General features: G+C 39.2%; 1 protein-coding gene and 1 long non-coding RNA gene across 2 annotated transcripts in view; one reads left to right on the top strand and one right to left on the bottom strand.

The window, feature by feature from the left end:
• The window catches only part of LOC137176200 (uncharacterized), an 84,709-nt gene that overhangs the window by 19,700 nt on the left and 40,335 nt on the right, over window positions 1-24,674 (top strand). Inside the window, exon 3 of the long non-coding RNA XR_010925821.1 lies at window positions 9,102-9,209. This is a non-coding gene — a long non-coding RNA (uncharacterized lncRNA). The remainder of the gene's footprint in view (window positions 1-9,101; window positions 9,210-24,674) is intronic.
• On the bottom strand, window positions 9,116-21,010 carry syt10 (synaptotagmin X). Its single transcript, XM_067582333.1, has 7 exons — window positions 20,220-21,010; window positions 19,099-19,492; window positions 16,048-16,609; window positions 13,523-13,643; window positions 13,010-13,181; window positions 10,673-10,802; window positions 9,116-9,202 (listed from the first exon to the last, which is right to left on the bottom strand). The coding sequence occupies exons 1-7, from the start codon at window positions 20,419-20,421 to the stop codon at window positions 9,131-9,133; spliced, it is 1,653 nt and encodes a 550-aa protein (XP_067438434.1). The 5' UTR covers window positions 20,422-21,010; the 3' UTR covers window positions 9,116-9,130.

The raw sequence follows: 24,674 nt of genomic DNA, 5'->3' as shown, positions 1-24,674 counted from the left end.
CCGCCCCTCTCTAACTCTGTCAGATGCAGAGAAACTTGTCCATGTCTTTACTACTGCAATGTACTCTTCACAGGAATGCCTGGCAGGAGCATTCAGAAGCTCCAGTACATTCAGAACAGCGCTGCTAGGAGAGTGTGAAAACATGAACATATAATATCAATTCTGTTTTCATTGCACTGGCTCCCTGTCTCTTTCAAGATTGACTACAACGTCCTGTTATTCACATACAAATCCATCAACGGACATGTGCCTCCCCACCTACAGGAACTGATCATACCACAAACCTCCACCTGCGCCCTCAGATCTGCCAACAGCTTGCTCCTCCAGGCCCCCAGTACTAAGCTCCGCACCATGGGGGATCGAGCCTTCTGCTCTGCTGCACCACACCTGTGGAACAGCCTTCCTAACCATCTGAGGGCAGCACAGACCCTAGACTCTTTTAAAAATGCCTAAAAACGTAGGCTTTTTCATCTTAACTCTCATTACTATTTTCTTCATGTTGTGTGTTCTGTTATTAATACTGTAGCACTTTGAGTTTCACTAGGAAAAGTGCGGTACATATTCAATGTATTATTATTATTATTATTATTATTATTATTATTATTTATCTGACCTCAAACTCTTCAATTAGCTATTTGATCAAAATTTAATCACAGATAAACATATTTAAACACCTGATGAGATCAAATAAGATCAAATAACAGTTTCTGTCTTTGATCCCTCAATAAAATGACCTCCAGGCAAAACCCTGCCTCTCGACTCATATGCATTATTCACCCTCCACACCAAGACAGGAGAGGACTGTTAATGTCAGATCAGTGTAAGGTTGAAGACGAGTTCCTGATACTCTGCCAGACAGAGAAATCATTAAGCAACCACAAGGCTACGTCTGACTCTGAACAGATGTTCCAGGGAGGTGCCGGGGGTTTACATTCACTCCATGAAGATGACCTATCAAGATAGTATTACAGAATGCCTCATCTGTCAGAGGCATTGAATTGAAAATTAGCTTGTGCCTGTGCTATATTCATGCTTTTCATGTCTGCAAAAGGGAACCATTTGTATTGTATCTAATACTATAATCATATATAATTTACACATTTGCTTGAAATCTTTCACGCCATAAATTTAATATTGAATTGTGTAATCCAGCTCCTACCAGATGCACTCTAGGCACGGCCACGTGCCAGAGAGCCATGAATTATTTTAATGGAGACACCGAAGGCCATAAAAACGACCGTTAGCCTGTAATGGGTGATGGCATTACATAACTGTCTGTCCATTTACCCCTTTAACTGTAATTGTTCTTAGAATAGAACTAGCCCTCACTACCTCGCCATTAATGGGTTGACCTTTGACCCTCTGTATCCAATGCACCATGGAAAATCAAACTTGATAAAGCAAATCTGTCTGAGCACACAGATATCTTTAGCTGTGAAGTGTCAGTGTCTGGGAAATGTGGTAAATGCAAGTATCCGTAACACCAATCAGATTTGATCTCACATGACTTGATCTTAATTAATATTTAAGAACAGAACAGGACAGGCGGGAGAAAATTAAGTTTTATCATATTGGCATTACTGAGGCTCTTTGATAAGCCAGTGATGGCTAATTAAAGATCTTTATTCAAAACAAGATATCTCTTCAAAGAGCAGGATTTGAAAGTAGCCCTAGTCTTCATTTAATATCCATGTTGACAATTTGAAACTGGGATGGATCATTTCCCCCAAATAATGACTAATCCTGCAGGTGCATTGTTGACGGTAGATACGAAACCAGTCCAATCTCCTCCTAAGTCTTCATAGAGCAGTGGTGTTAAATACCCAGCACAAATAAGCTTTCAGGAAATGACAAAGCCTTAATTACATGCATCACCACGTGGAGCTATTAGCCTCTGCTAAAGATACAACTCCACTCTAAATATGGGTTTAGTTATCAGAGAGTGGGAAGCTTTCATTGCCAGGGAAACTAATGCAACATCCCCCTTTTGTCTGTTTCTGTCCAATATTGGGGATCAAAAGGAAGTTGTGCTCCATGTCACGCTGCACAAGAGATCAAAATGTTCTCTACATGCATCACCATCAAACAGATGCAGGCTATTTGACAAGCTTTTTTTATTTCATCTTAAAGGTCTTAAAAGCATTCACCAACTCAAGGCCATGCATCACTCAATGGAGTGGTTATCTAACATGTATTATCTGCTTTAGTAAAAGTGTTAGTCGTGATTGTATGAGCCAGTGTGTTGCCAGCCAAGAAAGACAAGGACTACATTACTTAACCAGCTCAATTACATTTTATCCCACTTGTAAAAATCACCTTTAGTAATGTCTTTAAAATGAAACAGTGTTTTGCATTTGAGGAAAAAGCTGACGAGAAATGTTCTCTTTCTACTATTTTATTTCATGCTGCTTAGTGTTCTGAAGCACTTAAACTCGTTGTATAACATTTCTTGCTCTCACCTCCAGGAAAACTGAGAAGTTATTTTTATTATTGTCTTAACAGCAAGTTGAGAAACCACTTACAAAGTCTGCATCATGCAACACTAGAAGAGGAAAGCAGCACAAACAAAACCTAGTAGAGTATGTGAGACAGAATTAAACTGTATGAATTGACAGTGTGTGTGCGTGTGTGTAGGAGACTTCTGGCCACTACATAGGAGAGTGTGATCAGGCACTTGTTATTACACACAGAGTGTGAAGTGAATTTTTACTTCATTTGCTATGTTTTGACCAATGGAAGGTTTTTGTAGTCCTTGTTTGTTCACTACAAACAAACAATGCAGCAACAGTACAGATATTAACTTTAGCTGGATAACAACATACACTGATCCCATGTGAGAGTGCCTTTGTATGTGTGTGATACAGTTTTGACACTAAAATTTTTTTAGAAAAAATACCAGACAGTTCTGTTCTTTTCTCCAGACCATGTACATTTCACTCTTGTCCTTGTATGTTTTTTGAATAAGCATGAATTGTTCACTCAAGTTGCACTGACATATCTTCATGTCAATTCCTGCGCCTGGAGAAAACCAATTGCATTATTCAATTGACTATCTATGCAATCATACCGGCTCCAATATGAGCTTTTCACTCAGTTTAAACAACCCTTAAGGTCATGTCCAGACCAATAAAAGCACTGCATTATAGAAAATCACAGAGGGCAGTAATACATGAAGCCTTGTCAGACACCAAAACACGGCACAGCGGTAAATAATACAAATACAGCATTTTCTATGGAAAGTTATCACAGTCACAATCATTTGTATTGTATAAAGTATTTGTTACTGGATGCCGTTGAATTGCATTATGGCAAAAGTTCAGCAAAATTCATCCTTTTTACCATATAACAGTGCATTTTTTTCTTCATTATTTGCATGGCACTCTCATTGAAATGAATGAGGGGCATGTGAATGTGTGTTTTAACACCAGAAGTAGTCAAGATACACTAGCCAGCATTCACTGATCCAGGTAGCAAAAGTGATAAAATTGCAGTCCTTCTAATGAATTGATACGTCTACCCACAATGATGCTGGTCATTTCATTAGGGTACACCAACGTTCTCTTTCCCTGTGCATAAAAGCAACTTTTAACCCATTTGCTTCCAGGATTGGCACATACTGACAACAGTACCTTGATTATTTCTATCTATATGACCATCTGGTGTGTGCTTTGGGTGTCAAATGCATAGATGTATAAAGAGAATTGGATATGTCAAAGTGAGACATAATTGTAGTCATACTTGATCTTATATTTTGCATGTCTTATTTTTATTATATGCATCTGGTCTTAGTGAGTTGCCCTGCCTGCTTTTTTTATATGGTTTTATATTTTCTGATATTGTGTTTTGACTTGGACTGAGTGAATCGAACTCTGATTGATCAAGTGATGGACTAAGTGAGAACACCGGTGAGTGATTGGATGACACACCCTCCTTCACTCAGGATTGACGGACTGGACTGAGTTCCTTGATTTTTGGCTGAGTGTAAGAGGTGAAAGGAGGTGGAGAAGGAAGGGAAGCAGAGAAACTTGGAGACACAGGGGAGCGACGGATGTGAGAGGGTTCGCTCCACAGAAAATAGGTTGCAGTTGGTCGTGGGAACCTGAGGACGGAGGCTACTCGTTGAAACAGTGTGGATACACCGGGTGAAAGGTGCAGCTGGGACAAGGAAGCAGACAGACCACAGCGGGACGAGCCAGGCGCCGATGACGGAGACTTGGTTCAACGCGCACTATTATAAGTAAAGGAATGTGAAACAGGCTACTGTGAGGGCGTGTGTGTGCTAGTGGTAGTCACTTGATTGAGGATATTTATTTTCCTCCTCCTACAGTGGCTTCGTATACAAGGTCCCAGAAGAAGTGGCGTGGCTTGAACAGAGGAGTCGACAGCTGCAAGACTTCCTTTCTCCCTCGTGGCACAGAGAACTTGAGTATCCCCCTTCCCCTACCTATTTATTGGCCCTCACCATTGGAACAGACATTTTAAGGACTTTTTTATTCCATTTTAAATACTCTTGGTTACCACAAGCTTCTTTTAAATTAACTCATTTTTCGCCCTGTTTGAATAACTTGTGAATAAAATTCCTGAACTATCACTGTGCGTGCATTGTATTTTTTAACAGTGGAAATTCAAGCTGGTATTTTTAAAAGAACCTCACACTCGTGTGACAGATACAGTTTCGGAGAGCTTCAGTGGTGCATGAAGCCAAAAAAGTTTGACTTCTTCCACATAGCTTCTGTATCTGAGGGGCCTATAGAACAAGCTCATTAGTGAGCCGAGCCGGCTACTTCCGGTTTAGCCCTCCGGCTAAGTTGAATTGGGATAAAACAATTAAATCGTGCAGCTCTTCTAGACTTTGCAAATGTTATCGGACCAAATGGATCAAATTCTGATAGTGAAATGAGTCATGTTTGGGGAGTTGTGCTCAAAAAATGTATCTGCTGATTTACACGTCTCTTTCACAATGTAAGTATATGTGAAAAAGTCTTTTTAGGCTTAATAGTGTCAAATGACATTGTAATTACACGGTTTGGCTACTATGTCAAATTGGCTTCAAAGACTGGTGCTGTTTTGGAGGTTTGGTCAAATGATGCAAAGCTGCAATACCTCCATGCAGTAAATTGTTTTTGTTGGTGAATGCTAACAAAGTCATCCTCACTTGATCTCATATAAAACGCCTAAAATTTTACTTTCGGGTGCGATTGTAGATATCCATTTAACTTGGAGTGTGGACAGAAACCCCAGCTTTTATGACAGATGATAAAAAAACCTCTATGACAAAACCCATTAAGTTAGAGAAACTAAATAAAATAAGCTAAAATAATCATTCTGCCTTCCCAAACAAAGAGAGACATGTTGTAACTCTTCATTTTTTTTATTTATTTTGTTAAAATACATATGAAACAGATACAATAAATTATATTCCAAATGTTTACTTTAAATTGTTACAAAAGTTATCACAAACTGTACACATCATGACAGTAGTTGCAGTTGTTCTTGCTCAATATAGATTCAACCAATATGCAAACAATTACAGCTCAAAGCTCTAAACTCCTAAACATGGAATATCTTGATAAGGTAGAGTTGGCTTCACTGGGTTTTCCAGTTTTACTAATTGTTCACAACAATAAAGAACGTGTATAACTCTCACTCTATTACAAGTCTGAGCTGTTCAAATTATCACCAAACAATAGAAATACATTGTGATGTCTCTATTTCCATAAGTTTACGACAACTTCTTGAATTTCACTTTTGAATATACAAACAGTGCCATACACAAGTATACTTTACAAATGTAAACACAAAGTTTGAAAATTGAAATACTCTAACATATTAATTACTTACATTTTGCCTTAGTAAGTCTGTTTTTTAAAGTGGTGAGAGGCATGCTACAAAGTAAAAATATTTATTTTTAATATTAAGGGCAGCGCAGAAGAAAAAGCATTATTATATTTATGTGCAAGTTAGATAACAGTACATAGCCTTTTTTCTATTTGCTATGTTGGTTTTTTATTAGTTTCTTATTACTGACATAAGGAGAAGCTAAATCAGTGTTCTGTTAGGTGCATTGAACTTAATTTCATATGGCTTAACGTAAAAATATTCATACGTTTTGTAAATGTTTGTGTAAATTATAATTCCCTGTATTTGTAACTGGCCAGGAAAAGTTGGTGTACAATAAAGTTTGGCTTTTTTCTTCCAATTCTTTATGTGTATGTAAATATTTGATCATGATTTTTATTACTATAATGTTTTTGATGTTGTTTGGCCAATTGGCCGCTTGCTAAGCCCTGTACTTCCTTAGTTACCGTTGCTAAATCTGTCAAAATTGCGGCTTGAAATTTGTAGTAATTCTCTATAAGACTTACAAATAACTTATGTTTTGTTGACGGTAGGGCGGTGGGATGAGAGGTATATGTGTTACGTGTAAGATGAATGAATGTGATATGAATGTACATGTGTCTTGTGTCTTATGTCTTGTGTATGTGAATGTACTAATGTGTCATGTTAGCCTGACACCATCCTAGGATCGTATATACTATCTTATACATAAAGGTATTATTATATATGTTTGTTGGTGAGAGATTGTTAGCAAAACCTCATAGTGGAAAACATGAAATTAAATAAAGATTTATTTTTTCAATTTATAATATAAAATTTATAGTAATTCTCAAACCAGTGGGTCCTTGATTTTAGACAGTGGTAGACAAAATTTCTCATTTCTAGCCAGTGACAGGCTATTTCGTTGGATGAAATGACAACTGTTGCTAGCTAGCTAAACAAGCTAACATTAACGTCATGAGTTGGCTAAAAACACAGTCTCCAGCTCACTTTTTATGTTTCAAGATGACTTGTTTCAAAATGAGAACCCTGTAAAGGGGTCTTAAAGATGCACTTGATGGCTACATCCAATATATAAAGACTGAGGCTGAAGAAACATGTCACAGGCAAAACGTTAGCGATCCATGTAGGAGACATTGCATTGTTCTGGTACTGCAATATAGAGCTTGTTAGACCTGGTATAAGCATGATGAAGAAAAATCTAAGATCCAACTGTTAGATTCTAATATAATAAACTGTTTAGCTGCTTTGCTCACATACTTGGACAAGCAAGCAAGAGGTTTGATTTATGCTTTATTGTTTGTATTTTCAAACTGTTTCCGGTCAATGATTTAAGAGGCTCAGGTCAGGGGTTACTGGAGTGTAAACATCCCCTCATCCAATAGAGCAGGACTGAACAGCTAATATTATCCTAGAATCAGGATTTCGTCTTTGTTTTTTTTTAAAACATCAACTGTAACTCCATAATATAATGTAAGACTACATTAAGCCAGAAAACGCACCGTTAAATCCATTTCTTGTGCTTTTGCTCTGGTATTTTTGGTTTTGGACAGGGTAAAAAAGAAAAAAACTACTATTCAAACTCTTATATACAGAGTATTGCTCTCACCCCAGCACCATGCACACCGCTTTAACATGTGGAGGCATCCAAAGCTTGACCATTGACTGTATATAAACATGAACGACGTGTCTCCACTTCCTACCGCTATGCAAAAGTAAAGCCAAAATATCTCCTTTTCCGAGAGCTGCCATCTTGCTTGTATGACAAGTCCCTCAGCCATTTTCGGTCCGGTATCCAGCTCTTATAATACTTCCATCATTATGACGTCCATATTTATATACAGTCAATGAGCTTGAAAGGCCTGATGTGCATTAGTACTGTTGTTAAGCTTTATGATTGGACAATCGCTGTTCAGTGGAGGGGTTTAGCAAATGGTCACTTTGGATTGAAGACCTTACATATCATTTGAATCCTTTTTTCTGAATCACTGTCACATGCATAAATTTAAAACAACATAGTTGGTTAATCTACTGATATCCTCTACATAAAGATCCTCCCTTTTATCTTTTTACAACCAATTTATACAGTTAAACTAAGCCGTCAACCAATGTGTCACTGTTTATAAGTGTTACTTCACTTTTTAGTTTCAACATGATTGACATTTGCAGAGTAAACAGTTTAATTATATTTACATTACAATAGTAATAAGAGAGTCTAATTTTATATATGCTGCTTTGCAATAATGTGCTGAAATCAATCTGATGTGTACAAAAATAAACATGACATTGATATTTTTAAAGTTTTGCGAGGTTCAGCCAGGTGTTTGGAAACAAATTTATTGTAAAGTTATTTTAAATACACTTTGATTTGAGTGTTTATCTTTCTATACATATGTTTGCTACATGTATCTGCTACAATTTCTCTAAATCTGTCTTTTCTAATATCTGCAGATAAGAATGGCAGGTTAATAGCTGGCTTTACACACCTGTGACAGTTATGAATTTTCTGAGACATTAACCAAGCCCTTGTAGAAACTCAGTTACCTGCATTCTACAATAAAAACCTGGATCATGACTGACTGGATCTATTGACTGTTTTTTTTATCAAGTAAATGTTTTCATACTGGGGCGCCCTGGTGGCCTAATGGCTCAGACATATACCATACAACTGCAACGTCCCCAGTTTGATTCCCAGCTCTGCATATCACACCCTTCTCTCCCCCCCCCCCCCACTCCCCATCTCGCTACACTGACCCTCAAATAAAGGCATAAAAAGCCACAAAAAAAATCTTTAAAATGTTTTCATGCCACAGAGCAGCATAGCCCTTTAACTTTGTGTCATTTCAAGGTAAAACGGTGACTCACTAAAGAGCTCTTGGGCCAGAGAAATGTTGCTCAAAACATTGAAAAGGTTGATACTGCTGCAAGTAAGTCACCAAGGACGTCTTGCAGTGAGGCTTACCATTCATGTGGTCTGTGTAAATGTTTGGTAAATAAAGCATTTCTGAGAATTTCAAAGCATATATATATATGACAAACAAACTCTTAAAATTGAATGACAGTGTGTGCTGCATAGCCAGCTCTGTAGAGCGCTTGAAGAACTCCGGTTTAAACAAATGAATAAAAACAATTTCGATTTTTTTTTTTATGAACATATAAGAAACATGTCGGAATGAATTTCATTTTCACACAACATGCTCACGAGAGACTCATAGGCGACACAACTTCTGAGCCAAACAAAACAAAAGTCTGTTTTCTTACAGAGGTGATGTCATCACTCTACCTGTGATCATCAGGGTGTCTGTGGAGGTTTGGGCGAAGGACACGAACCTTGACTCTCAAAGCTTGCTGCTCTTCCAGGCCACTGTAAGGTAAAATATCACAAAACATAAGACGTTATAGGAGTATGCTGTCCATGTTTGGTAACTAAGCAGGTATGTCTCTACTAGTCCTCAGGATGTACTGTGATCATCGGCAAAAAGGTTTCATCAGATCTCATGAGGAGTTTACAGCATCTAGCAGGGCCAGATCCAAGTTTAATGAGAGGGGTCTTTTCTTTAGCATTTTCTTTATGTCATAGTTACACTTTAATAGGATCAAGTCCTCACACATGACACTATCAACCTCACAAGCAGATGTGTGCGTTGGTGTTCACTCACTGATATGTTCCCACAGCACCAATCACCCCTGATAATAGAACCATAATACTACTAATAAATAATATTACTAATAAAATACCAAGTCAGACTTTTGTGTTTGTGACAACTATGTCCAACCAATAGCTGAAGTCGAAATAATTTGGACAAGTGGTAAACAGGGTTTACACTGTCTTGCCTATGATCACAGTTTTAACCAAAGCATATAAAGTTGTTTTACCTCTGAAAATGGGTAATCACCTGTATTTTCCTATGCGTCAGGTGAGGATTGGGTGTGGCAAAAGAGGAAGAAACATTGATAACATGTAAAATATGAAGTTACATTAACTGGAGTGAAACAGTTAGCCTTTGTCAAAAGAAAAAAAAAAAGCTTTCCAGCAACTTATTTACACATTGTAACTAGTCAGCAATACATCCAAGAGTCAGCTGGATTTTGTTCAGAGATGCAAAAGTGCACAAAGCTGGAAATTTCTACGTGGAGACTTTTAAGTTTAGTGCAGAAAAAGCTCCAATGTGTCCAAAGCTAACTGCTCATTGAACCACTGGATGTCTCACTTTAATTTTGTGCATCATTTTGGCAGTTTTGGAGTTGTTGGAAAGCACCTTTAACAAAGCTAGGCTAGCTGTTTCCCCCACAAAACACATTTGTTACCTCTCTATTGAATGAATAGAGATGAAATTACAGTAGATTTTTTTTCATTTGAATTTTGGTAAGGTGGCCAATATATTCTCAGAATATTCAGGACTCAGTGTTTTTTGGTGATTTTACAGAAAACCAGACTACGATAGGAATTTGGTTTAATTTAATTTTAACATGGACTTGTGTGTTCCTGTGCATCAAAAAAGTTATTGTTCTGGGTGAGGACAACCGAAAATGCTTTTAGTCATAGTAAATTAAGAGAAAAACAAAACATCTGCTTATTGTGTTGCAATTCGTTTTGATCTTTTTAAAAAGAAACCTAAATACAAAGATAATGTCCTCTTCAAAGACATGACAGGACATGAAGGCGCATGTAGACAGAGCTGGGATTGCATTCAAAAACAATGTGACATGTTACCCTGATCAGAACAGCATCTGTTCTGGACATTGTCACATGTAGGAGGCTTCTAGAAATCTCTGTAAATGTGGTTTCTTTAAGAACGGAAAACAGAGTCTAGGATAAAAGAAGTCTCTGTACCTCTCCCAGAGCGTGCCAGTGTGTGATGGGCTTCCGTGGGTAAGCCAACATTTCGTTCCAATGATCTCGTCCAAGACCCTCAGCGTCTGGCCCAGCGTGACACACACCAATCACCTCATTGTGTCCGACCCTGTTAGAGGGAAAACACACACACACATACGGTAGTGATGCTTCTGGTAGTCCTGGAACAGACACAAGGACGTGACTTGGAAATAAATGTATATTTTACCGATTTGAGATGCATTAAATGTCTCAAAAACAAGCTGGCGAGTACATTTAGGTCAAGTTCAAACAATCAGAGAGTCAACTGAGCTTATTACACACAGTTATAGTTCTGTTCCAGTCTGGCTCTAAGTTCCTTAGCTGCCATTATCCACCAGTCCACCAGGGACCCTCAGGTTTTTTCCCTGTGGACTGAGTGGGAGAAGGACAGTTTCTTTGAATATTAAGATGAACTGACTGTTTAACCCTGTGTTGTGTTCTTACATTGCCATAGGTGTGTTTATGAATCTGTTCTGTATCGATATTCATGGATAGATTGAAGGGGAATCTGTTAGTGGACAGAAGGTGGATGTTCTGTAAATATCTATGTCGGATTTTTATCGTTCTTTGTGTTGGTTTCACTTATATGTTCGGAGGTTTCAAATGTTGGTGTGACGTGTTGAAGAGAGGATTTTGTTTCTGGATTTTTGGTTTTGGTGCAACCCAAGCCTCTTACATTGCCCTCACTTGCATCTTTTTCCTTGCGTCTTACTCCCTCCCACCGTGGATGCACGGAGAGACGCACGGAAACCATGCGAGGAGAGAGGAAAAACGAGGAAATATGTTTTTAGAGACATGAGATGTCCTTTCCTCTGAAGCGTCATGCGAAGCAACGTCTGTTTCTGATTACGGCGGCAGCTGATCACCGCTGGATCATCTGTCAGTCGGCTTTAACAGCTGTAGCGACTTCTGATGGAGTTTGTGTCTGCACATGTGCACTGTGCTAATACTAATAAAGACATACAGTTATCCCTTCCTGAGCAGCTGTTTTCTCTCTGCAGCCTGTTGACAAACACCTGCACATGAATAAAAACCTGCATTCTGTAATTATACTGTGTCCTGTGTCCTGCTCAGAGGCACATGAACCATTTCTACTGGCAGAATGCGTTTATATTATTTATTCATTATTTATTGATGCCCTGATAATCAATTCATTATTTAATAAGTCAGAACATGGTCAGGTTGTTGTTTGAACACTATTTATTTGGCTAAATGTTTCAGGGAAAAAGGAATTTTCAGCCTCACATGTGACTGAATGGAAATGACGATAAGTTATGTAAAATATAAATGTGTTTAAATCTTTCTTGCTAAAAAAACAGACTCTCCCTGACTTTAGTTTTATCCATAATAAAAGTTAACGGGGGAAATAACAGATCATAAAAAGAAAAATTTGTCTAATAAATGAAGAAAGTTGTTTATGGTCCTTTTGTTGTTCAGACCAACAATTAATACAGATTTTTAACTAAAAGGTGAATCAGAAAACAAAAACTTCTGTTATCTGTCTTCACTCTGGTATACAGTATGTAACTACAGTGATGTTGTCATGTTTCAGATCAGTCTAATCAGCTGCAGCTTCCAATCGATAACTGCTATCCAATAAGAGGGCGTGTCGGCCGGTAAAAACCTTCCGTGAAGGCTGCTCTCCGTGTATCCTCACTCATAGCTAATCAGAGATCCCTCCTAGCTCCTCGCTTCTCAGAGCAGGAATAAGAGACTTGAGACGGCCTTTAAAATGGCGGACCAGAACAACTTCAGGTTCAAGCAAGGTGCGAGGAAATATTAAATAAGAGATTTGGGATGTACCCTGTGTTTTTCCTCCTGTGTCCCCAGCCTCTTTCCCTCCACACCTGCCCTGCATTAGTCTTGTTGGCCCTGCCCTGCTCGCTTCCCCAGCCTATCAGCCCCTTTCCTGTTCTCCTGTTCCACCTGCACTTCATCCCCTCGTCAGTTTAGTCTCTATTTAAGTCCTGGCTTTCAGTTTAGTGTGGCTGGATCCTTTGTTCTGCTCTGTTTGTTCAGTTCAGTTTTACTTTGCCAGCACCTGAACCTAGAATAAAGAAGTTAACCTCAACCTTGCTCTGCTTACGGCCTCCTGCATTTGGGTTCACTTGCTCCGTGTCACCTAACACACACCTTCTAAAAGCACTCTAATAAATTGTGATTATCGGTCTCTGTTTTGGAGTGCTTTTGGCACACTCATGATTACACCAATTCCTAAGCTTTCCTGTCGACTTTTATTTACGGCATAAAGCATGTAGCCGTTAACATGAACTGTGTAAAGACAGCTACACTCACCGATCATAATCCATCACCATGATGGTCAGACTGACTTGTTCCACGTTTTCCGGAGGGATATCGAAGATGATGGCCTCGTTGTACGATGGATTAAGTGTGCTCTTCTTGGTGGTCGTTTTTCGTTTCTTTAACCGCCGTCCATCACATATCAGGTAAACCTTCACATATGGATCTGGGAGACACGTGTTCACTGTCATTTCAGACAATCTGGTCATTTGTACATATGTTGAAAAAAGTAATAAAATTGGATAAATGTGGATGTGCAAAAGCCCTACTATATCTAAAGATACTTTTACAGGTGATTTCCTTTTAAAATGTAAGCACTGTTGTGTATCGCCTTATTCTGACAGAAGGTAACACTTTTAATAATCTGTTTCTCACTGGCCTCCCTATTTCTCTTCTCCCCCATTTCCATTCTAAGTGGCCACCTGCTGTCTGGTCTCAACTAAGTTTGATTTATGGCTCAGTTTGCGCTTTTGATGTGAGCCGCATCTTATTTGCTGTCAAGGTTACCTGAAGAGCCTGTGATGTCCATGGCTTTGAGGTTTCTGCATTTGATGACTGTTAGGGTCATTCTCCCTGCTGTGGGGAGGTAGCACAACGAGTACATGATCTCTCCCAGGTCAACACTCTCCTGGAGGGAAAAGGACAACAGAATAAGTACATTTTGTCCATTTGGAATTTCTTTGAACACATTATGTGGCATCAAAATGCCAATGCAGGGGACTGAACAGGTTAGTAATTAAAGGAGGTTGTGTTTTGTCAGCTGGAAAAGACCATTTAATTGGCATGGCTTGGCAGGTTGTTATTAATCTCCTTAAATGCACTATAGCCACTTGGTTTTTAATAGCTAGAAGTTTTGGCTTTCTTTGCTAGCCAGCAGGCCAATTTAGCAAATGTTAGAGTTAACACATAACTCCTAGAGAATATTAAACCTCAAAAGCATTCAGAGGTGACTGCTTTGTATGCACTTTCGTGCGTCAATCAGATGTTTTACAAAAGCACTGCTAGTCAAGAGGCGATACTCCAGAGACACATTTACTAAAAGCCACATGACTGCACTTTTTTTTCCTCTGTATTTTCTTTAGCTAGTCAGCTGGGTTGAGGTTAACCTTTTATGTTATGAAGCCATTGGATCAACATGGGCTTTGTGTTGGAGCGTTGGAGTGTAGAGAAACTGAAAGCCTGGAAAGATCTATCGAAGTTTGTTTTCAGTGTTGTGAACTATGATTTTATGTGCAGCCGTTGTTGTTGAAATCTGCACGGCAGCACATAAAATCATAGTTCACAACACTGCATGGGCCTTAAAAGCTCACACACATAAACATTTCAAAAAATCCCCGGAGGTCTGGATGCATCCAACACTTAATTTCAAGTTTTAGTCCAAAGAGTTTTAAAAACTAAAAAAGCCTCGGGTGTATCTATGCAGGAGGAGGTTTACAGTTTAATCTATGGCCTGCACATTGAGGATAACAGGTAAAAATAATCTTCAGAGTAGAATGACTCTGCCTCTTTTGGTATATTTGACTTGAAAAACCAGAGATCATGCACTTTTATGATATATTGAATCTTCTGCAGCTTTAGTTTTTCTCTTTTTCTCCTGGATTAGTTTAAAACCAAAAGCCACCTAAAAAACTCACCTTTTCATTGCCATGAACACATTGTTTACATTCTAGGTAGGTTAGCACAAGTCACATACAAATGTTGCCCGATGCACACTGTCATTTCCTGATTTTGCAGGTTCATTGCTTATTTATTGTAGTAAAAACTGACCCAATCATCACACAAAAGCACCTTTGTGTGGTTCATATTGCTTGTTGAACTCCCACTTGAAGTAAGTGGTTCTCGAAAAAAATGGTTGTTACAAAACACAATGTTACAAAATCTGTTTAAAAAAAATCATAAAACTCAGACTAGAACTGGATCTGCATTTTAAAAAACTCTTGTTCAACACTTGTTCTGTGAAACTTTCAACCAAATTAAACTTCATTAAAATGATTGATGAATTTGTGAACTTTTCTACTAAAAAACAAAACAAAAAAAAATCCCCATGGTGGAAGTTACAATGTGGCCTGGACATTATGATCATAAAACTCTTGCAAGTAAGAATTTAGGCTACTGAGTATAGAGGACACAGCAGAATGTGACCTCGTTTGCACAATTATCTCTTTCCAATCCTTAAAAAATACCCACAAAGCCTCATTGTGCATGTCAGGTGCAGGTGCTTGGTCAGGTGAACAGGTAAACACATTTGATGCTATCGAAAACAATAATGTATTATCCTTTTTAAACATGCAGATTAACAAATAAACTTTGACAATCCTAATGCCTAGTGCTTTTAAGGAACAGCATTAAATAAGATAAGAAATGGAGAATAACGTGTAGTTAGCATATGTACAAAACTGAATATATGGTTCTTCTTTAGCCACTAATTTGGCCTACAGAAGCTAATGTGATCCTGAAGACAATGGCTCAGTGTTTCTTATACTGAAATCACTCATGAATCAAGCTGAGGCTCTTGAGTAAATTGTGATAAGTGTTAATGTAGGAGTAAACTGCATTCTGCTCTAAATTACCATGTTATTTTCAGAAAGCGTTCATATGAAGACACACTGTTTACATGACATTATAACTGTATGTCTTGTTTGTGTAAATACTGAGAACATATTGCTGGTGTCAAATAAAACCATTTATATATCTGACAATTGGGTAATTTTATTCTCCTTGCTATATTTACGTCTGTAGAGTAACCATCAGTTTCTGGAAAATGTGTGTGTGGGAGTTTGGCTGATGAAATGCATTTCCCAAAGCATTTGAATTATGCAATGTGTTCCACCTGCCGCTTTTGAGAAGCGGTGTTGATGAATTCAGGCTCTCAGAAGTGATTCAGTGCGATGCTTCATGGTCAGACCTTTCTAAAAACAGTAGTTTCCATTCACTACCCTCAGTGACAGAAGTCTGGTGCAACATTGCTCTCATCGCAACAATATTCACCAATTTGAGGATTTGGCAGTGCGCTAGTGTGGACGCCAACTCACCGTCGTTGCTGCGTGAATATCCTTCCACACCACCGCCTCCCTGGAAAGATCAGAGAGTTCAAAGAGGTTGTCCACAACCACCTCGCCAATCATATCGTGGCTGGTGAAGCGGTCAAAGTCGTAGACGCTGAAGTGCAGCTTGCGGTTGCAAATCTCATCGTACGCCACGGGGAAACAGAAGGTCTCATCAAACATGGGGTTCAGATTCTTGCGGTGGACACGCGTCTGGAACTTCTTCTTCCTCTCGGGCAGCAGGTAGATCTTCACATACGGGTCAGAGGTGCCCGTGAAGTCTTTGGCAGGGAGGTCCAAGGCCTTGAGGATTCTCACCACCAAAGCCTGATCCTCGTAGTCGTAACGCAGGGAGAAGCTGAGCTTTCCGCAAGTCTCCACGGGTTCTTTGGCCTCGTCCTCTGAGTCCACAGACTTCTGCTTGTAGAGTTCGGGTTTTATTCTTCCGATGCTTACTGTAGAGGACTGTCGAAGGGGAACTGTGTCCATACTGAAGTCAATGCTGGTGACATTCATCTGACGAGGCAGGTGGCGCCGGAATGAATTGTGCCTGTTGAAAAGGGTAGAGGGCATCTGGTAAATGTCTCAAGTGTCAGTGTTATGCATGAGTGGCTTTGTTATGGTGGGTGCTAATGGTTTGTCAGGAGAGAGGAACCTCTACAAAAGCATGATGCATAATAATGTGGAGCTCATGCAACATGTTTTGACATATTACAGTCTGGTACAGTAGATCAGAGTAGTCTTGAGTTTGTCTTTAGAAGCATGAGATTCTAGTATAGAGGAGTGTAGAGATGAGATTATTTACACACACTGGCAAATTAGCAATCCAAAGGGGCTGCAGCTCCCCCTACAGGACAAAACAACACTTGCCAGTAATTATTTTTCAAGCATACTGTAGCTTTCAATACATTCAATGCACATTATGAAAAATATGTGGTAACAAAATGATAGCTTAAAATGTTCACAATAATGTAGCCAATCATTTTGTATCCATATAATGTAATTTTGAGCCCCATTACGTGGTTTAATTTTCTTAGAATCAAGACAACTTTAATGCTTCAAATCTAACACACTGTTCTTGCTGAACAACTGGTTCCACCCTCAAAGTAGCAGGATGTAAAATCACAAGTCTGACTTTTTTATTTGAAAAGATTTTTGCCACCACTGACCATGACTTTTAACAATGAAAATAAGTCTCCATCATTCGTATTTATCCTTCTACACAAAATACCTGAATGCAGCAAATTTCTGTGAAGTTGCTATCTTTTTGAGAAAACCATGGCTGTGTTTGACTCGCCAATCTTGTCACCTAGCAACTAGCCATCCTCCTTTCTGACAGAAAGACAATCACAGCGATCTGTCAGCCATGGCACAAATGACATGGCACAGGAAGCACAGCTGAAAATTAAACACTACACTCAAGTATTGCAATGCAATTGTCAGAAATACAACTAAAACACACAAAAAACACATTGAATACTATCTGAAAAGAGAATAGCATTAACTATTCACCTTGTGATATCAACTTTTATCCCAAATTTTACAGTCTGTTATTTTAATTTTCAATAATATTTTCATTGACTCTGACTTGGGAGGAAATGTTGGTTCAATAACGTCTTCTGTCTTCTCCTTTCTCCTTAAATTCTAAAAGTTGTGAACTCATACTTTTTTTGCTGTTTTCAAAAACTGGTGCCAACATGCTCACAATATTTCAAAAAAACTGAACAGTACATGGTACGAAGAGTACTTATTCAACTTTTTTGATAATCAATTAATCATTTAACTACAACTACATCAAGCAAGAATGTCAAATATTTGCTGGTTTCAGCTTCTCAAATGTGACAATTTGTTGCTTTGACTTGTCTTAGATTTTAGTAAACTGCACATCTTCAGGTTTTGGACTCTTGGTCGGCTAAAAAAGCTATCTGAAGATGTCACATTGGGCCCTAGGACATTGGGATTTTATTCACCAAACAATTAATTGAGACAGATTCATGGATAACACATATAATTGTTAGTTTTTTGGCCTGTTAGTACACACAGCTAATAGAAAAACATTAAAAAGACCTACATTTCCTGCAACTAAACATTAATAAACCTTAAAAACAAGACAACACAGCAGTGTACACAATCTGTTTGTAATATCTACTTTATTTGCTGTTGTAATTGACATACTTCTCCAAACAATATTGGTCCTAAAATGGTATTTGGGCTTGAGCTAAGACTTTATTGTATGTTGTAGGTGCTTTTGGCTTTTTATACTCTAAAAAAGGAAATAATCAGTAAAAAATGTGAATCACTGTCAAAAGAGTAGGTGGAAGGATCGAGAAAGTAGGCGTTATAGTCTTTAACCTGGCCTTACTACATCCATGGTGGGTGTTTAATTCATGAAGACCTCAATAGAATATAATTAACGAGCCAAACGACAAACCAAAGCAAGTGTCAATAACGGCTTCCTCTGAGAAACTGAGCGCAGCTGCCTGGTGCGTCTCACCAGAAGCCAGCCTTCCACCATGACAGCTCCCACCCCACAGCAATGCTAATTATGGACCTTCTACTTTAAACACAGTCCTGGAAAACAAAGAGAAGCAAGAGCTGATTGTTTAATTACTAGGGTTGCTTCCCGCCGTTACCATGGCAGCTTGACTCACACATGCAAGTGATTATAGGGTTTGAACTGAAGCAAAGGAGACATGTCATGGCCCTGGCTGATGAGCCTACAGGAGTCGATTTTTTTTTTTTTCTGGCCAGTTAGAGCAAGAGACAGCCAATTCAACATGTGCAACAGCGTTTCAAGGTCACCGGCCAGTCCTTGATGCTCTGCATGACATGTGCCAAATTACCTCGAGGACAGTGGCCACGCACTGTCACGAACTGTCAGGATAGTTTTGGCATTGTGTGGGCTCAAAAATGTTAGTATTGTACTATAATTGTAAGCACCAGATACTTGTGTGTGACTAGATTGTCATGTTATTATGTCCTCAATGCAGGGGCAGACTGGGAGGGGTTGTGTGACTGCAGTGGGTTCATACAAGGTACCTGGAGGAGGATGTTGGCTCGGTGGTCTGCCTCTGGATTTTAGCCTGCTGGCTGAGCTTCTCCCTCAGCGCTGTCTGGACCTCGGCGGGGATGTCTGGGGACGTCTGGCTGATCTTCATGGCCGCCTCCAGGAGCTTGACAGAGCTCCGTCCGTTCACCTTCACTTCTGGAGGGTACTTCTTTTCCACCTCTGCCACTTTACACTCGTTGACCGGCGGGGAGTTGGGTGGAGGCGCCTCGGGGAAACCGACATGCAGGCCATTTTCGGTGTGGGCTGAGAGAGCCTTGCTCCTCCAAATGGGCCAGCACAGCTTCCAAAAGACAAAGAGAGAGACTACCAACAGGGCGAGGCCACAGAAACCCACGACCACAGCAAGGAGACTAATAGAGATGTCTACATGTAACCATGGAGAGAACCATAAAGGAAGACAGAGAAGGAAAAACACATAAAAAGGAAAGGAGAAGCAAGCGAGGGACAAATACGACAGACAAACATGCAAGGGAGAAAGAGAAAAAAGGAGAGAAAGCAAGCTGTAAGAAAGAGGGGGCAGCATATGCACCTGTTTAATAAAGCAGGACAATATAAAGTCACAGAAAACCTCAGTCACTGCTTCAAGCTCACTGCCTGAAGAGGAAAAATCATTTGGAACTGATATTTACAAACTGATATTTAAATAGCCTACAAAGTTTACTCTAACTGTATATCATAAGGAAGAAAGCTTAATAAATGCAGTTTTTTTAAAATTGGTTAATCAAATTGATATTAAATGCACGTCCAAGATGTGGAAAGTGGAAAAAGGAAAGAAAGATGAGAGAAAAGAAGACTAATCTTCTCCTCAGACAGATGCCCACCTCGGTTGTTTTTCCACCTGTTGCTATTTCATCAGTCTGGACTGAGCTGCAGCAAGATGCGTAACAGGTAGATCAACACTTTCATAGCAGTTAAATACGCTTAAAGACATTCAACTAAACGTTGTAATAAAGTTAAAAAAGCTCAGAGCTGAAGTTTAGTTTCTCTTTTTTTCCCCCTAAACGCTGCAACTACTCGATTTCAAGGAAATAGAGAAAAGTGTCTAATTATGGGAATAAGGGAAAGAAAATAATGACTTTATTCCATTTACCTGCGTGACCTTTACCTGGTATGGTGCTCTCCAGGGGAAATATATCCGAACATTTCTCCCGGTCTACGTGCCCCGTAAGACAAAGTTCCGTAATGATTTGGAGAGCCCTTTGGCACAAGGTGATGCTGTCCTCTGTCCGGACACTCATGTCTCTCCTGTTAATCCATTGGACGCCGGAGGAGCCGGGAGGGCGGCGGTTCATTTGGGCACCTTTTTATTTTATGCGCCGCAGAGTGCAGCCTGTCCTCGGGAGACAGCAGGGAGGCGCGCTGCGTCCTGATCCATATCCAGTGCGCAACGAGAAGCGAGTGGCCAGACGCGCTCCCTGCGTTTGAATAACAGGCGGCTGAGTGCTGGAGCCCAACCCTCGCTGCGTCCAATAGCGATGCGCACCGGTTTGTGAGTGAGCGAGCTACTGAGTCCTGCTGGTTGGCTGATTGTGGTAATGATTACTTTTTCTACTAATGACTGTAGAGTTCCCCGTGAGGGACTGGCGACCTGTCTGTGTCCCCGCCTTTCATCCAACCTATGCTGGTTTGTACTGTACGCTCCATTCCTCCAAAGTACCGCCAACAGGTCTTTGTCCCCTGTGACCCTGAAGAATGTAAGATGATGGATGGATGGAGTATATAAGTAGATGTGCTAAATACTTCATAATACCTTTTTGTCACTGAGGGCATCTGGTCCTCCACGTGCAGCCACGTGATTACAGCTGCAGTGTTGTTCCTGACTGTCCATGATGCACCGGCAGGTTGTAACAGGTGTCATAGAAAACTTACAAACAGTTCATGAAATGCATTCAGCTTGTGGGGGGAAAAAGGAAAATTATATATACATTATATACACATATATGATATTTTGATGTACATTGAATGTATTATTCATGCTATCTGTGTCTACATCAGTATTGCTCTTAACAAGTCACATATATTTTTAAACAAATATTTGCACATTTCCTTTAAAAATTGAAGGTATTGTAATTTATTTAATGTATATACAGTATGTTATATTATACATTACTCAGTTTAAATAGTTACAGTATGTAGTTGGAGAAGCCAGGGATAGTTGAATGTTTTATTGAAATGTGCCAGTTTCCCCAGTAGCTCAAAACTCATTATCACCTGACCTGCCAGTTAGTTATGCTATAAAACACCTGAAAAAGTGATCTTCAGTACAGCTCAGCAACGTGTCAAGGACAGCTGTAATCTGTCTAAATTATTAAGTCTGAAAATGAAAATCATAACTTATCTCTCTGAAATCAGTTTTTTTAAAAAAAAACACAGTTATACCTTTTTTACTCACTTGAGGCTTATAAAGAGTGATTGCTCGCAGCTTGTGGTAACTGAAAGAACTCTTCATCTTTGATGGTTGAATATCTAATTTTTTTTTTTGGATCCTATAACCACAGAGACATGCATATGACCAAAGAATCATTCTTGATTAATACGCTGATATCATTTATAAATATATAAATGGAGCCTGTTATAATTTCACTTACATAGGCTGATGTAGTTATTCTAGGTTACTTTTTAAAAAATGAGGAAGCTGGACAAGAGAAAGTAAAAAAGTTCAAGGACCTGTTGTCACTGTTAAGATTGTTGCTTCCACTGCAGCAGCACAATCCTTACTGAGCCTATTTTCACTGGTTATTTCTATTACTTACCTTATACTCAATGTCAGTTGAAGGAGGGGCGGGGGGGCACAAAACTGTAGCCAGGCAGGGGAAACTGGAAATTGAGGTGGCAAAAGAGAGAGAACAACAACAGCTGCAATGAAAGAGTGACAAATACAGCTGCGGGTGTTTCTGAATTTTGGTGCCATGGTTACTGCCTCTTTTAAAGGAAAGATGTCAACAATGGAAATGAGCCAGAACAGGAAAGAAAAAAACTCTTTTTCACAATCCAACCATGATGTCACCATGTGATAACTGAGCCTATTACAGCAGTATATCCACAACTGTTGTTTTATGTTTGCAAGAACTGGTTGATACTCATGCTCCTATTCTTGACCTGTTTGTTATTGAACACCATGTGATTTAGCATTTTTTTTAAGCTGATGAAAGGAAAAATGGAAATTCCATGGTTCCTTATACTGTATTTCCATGCATATAAAGTGATTTACATATATGTCTAATCAAAATGCATTTTCATACGGTTACTTAAGGAGCTTCTGCAGCTTTGCTTTCACCTCCTGTGAACTCATTTTACATGACCTATTTGACATGTGTAGTTTCATATTTTGAAGTGGCACCTCTAACAATACATAGATATATAATTACTTTTAGGCTCTATAGGGATGGTAATGTTGGTCAGTCCACCAAGTTGGTCCAGAGTGAAATATATCAACAGTTACTGGATTATCATGTACAAGAGTTGAATCCTAATGACTTTGGTATTTGCCACAAATGTCCCTCTAACACCACAATGAGGTTGACATTTCTTTGTTTTAGTGAAACATCTTGACAACTATAGATTTCCTTGAAATTTGGTACAAATATTCTTATGAACTTCGGCGAGCTCTGGACTTTTTATCTAGCACCATCATCAACCGTTAGTATGGCTGTAGAGTTTGAGATACCAGATTATTTAAAACTACACTAATTGCATCACTCCCGTCCACTCTTGCTTGTTTCTGATTAGAGATTAACATCCCATCTAACTTTAAAGGCAAGGCAAGTTTATTTATATAGCACATTTCAGCAACAAGGCAATTCAAAGCAAGGACTCTATGTCTGTCTGTTTGTCTGTTAGTCTGTATTTATGTCCTTCGCATCTCTCAAGAAACGTTCTTCCAATCTACTTCACACTTGGTGGGTGTTTTGCTGAGGGCCGAAGGACAGGCAGTGTCAAATTTGGTGCAATTTGGACATGTTCAATTTTAATAAACTATGAAAAAACAAGCGAACTGCGCTCTGTGCAGCAGTGGGGTGGGTCTTCAGGGCTCTGCGACTGCATGTCATGAGTACAGCTGATGATCAGAGCTCTACGGCAAGTCAGAGAAATGTTTTTTCACGTGGCATGCTTTAAAAAGAGAAAAGTAAGACAGCTTTTAATCAAGAATGGCCAGACTCTTAGGCTGGTACGTAAACCTACTAATCTTTTGAGCAAATAGTAAATCTAAGAGCCCAATATGATTGATCCACTTAATTTTAGGATGCACATTTTTTCAAAAGCTCTCTGTTATGTAGGCCCCTATTTTATTTTTAATGCAGTCCTAATTATACTTGAAAAGAGAAAAGATTCACTGACAGTACTTAACATCTCTGTACACATGTAACATGTTTATACTCATTCACACCTCACATCAACAGTATTCATTTTTCTATGCTTTGAAGCAGCCGGAGGTCAAGAAATCAGTCACTGCACTAGTGTTAAAAAACTGCTGGTCCTCCCTGATTAGTGATGTATCACATTTTTGAGTGATGTGCCCAACACTGTCTCAAGTCATTAAGCCAAACCCAGAAAGCTGTTTGGCAGACCTCCAGAACTGGGAATTAACCAACAGAAGGGCAAAATAATCAACTGCTGTACTGAATTGGAGTTGGCTGAGCAAACTCAATTCAATGTCATGCAATTGATATAAGCAAATGTATGCACTGAGCCAGCAGTTTGGCATTGCAGAATATAATGTAATCATTTAATTGGAAGATGCTCTTTAGGACTCAGAAGGACAATTAAAACATGCTCATCTGCTTGGAAGCCTCTTTTGGCAGTTTCCAGTCATAAATAACTTCAATATTCATACAAGACTCCATGCCAAACGTTGCATCAACCTTTTAGCTTGAGCTTTTGTGTGTTCAACACAATCGGTGCATCTCTTGCCCCCAGAGTGTTTAATTTCCCATGGTGGTTTATTCCCAACCGCAAATCTCCTGACATGAGGGACGTGAATCAAAAGAGGGCCGTTTCCAAGACAACAGTACACACTGATTGTCAGTAAACTGTCTGCGAGAGTGCCTCTGTCTCTGAGTTAATGTCTTCTGTTTATGTCTAGAGTAGCATTGTGGAGAGAAATAAACAGCATTTGTGCCGCGGCCAAACCTGCCGGGACGTCGGTGTGCTGCCGTAAAATCAACTCCACTTTAAAATACATTTTAATGGCAGTTTTAGGTTCGCTGAAAGGAGGGAGCGCCGGATGATGAAAGGTTAGTGCGTGATTATGTTAATGCCAACTTGTAAACACAAAAGTAATCACTGCCCACATTGTCTGTATTGCCCTGTTGGTGTTTTCATTAAGCTCCCGAACACAAAGAATGAGGCAAAAATGTAGAATACCCGCTGTGCCTCTTTGTGATGTGAATTTGCAGTTATCCTATCAGGACTGATTTACAATTATGTGTTTTTTCAAATTGAAATTGCTTTACAATATTCAAATTTAAAAAAAAAAAAAAGTCAATAACCCCAATTTTGCAGCCTCTTTGAGGTAATCTTGACAAATTACACACTTTTTACACCC

This window comes from Thunnus thynnus, chromosome 23, assembly GCF_963924715.1.
Source record: "Thunnus thynnus chromosome 23, fThuThy2.1, whole genome shotgun sequence".
Classification (NCBI taxonomy): domain Eukaryota; kingdom Metazoa; phylum Chordata; class Actinopteri; order Scombriformes; family Scombridae; genus Thunnus; species Thunnus thynnus.
The sequence above is the reverse complement of the archived record's forward strand: the minus strand, read 5'-3'. Positions and strand labels throughout refer to the sequence as shown.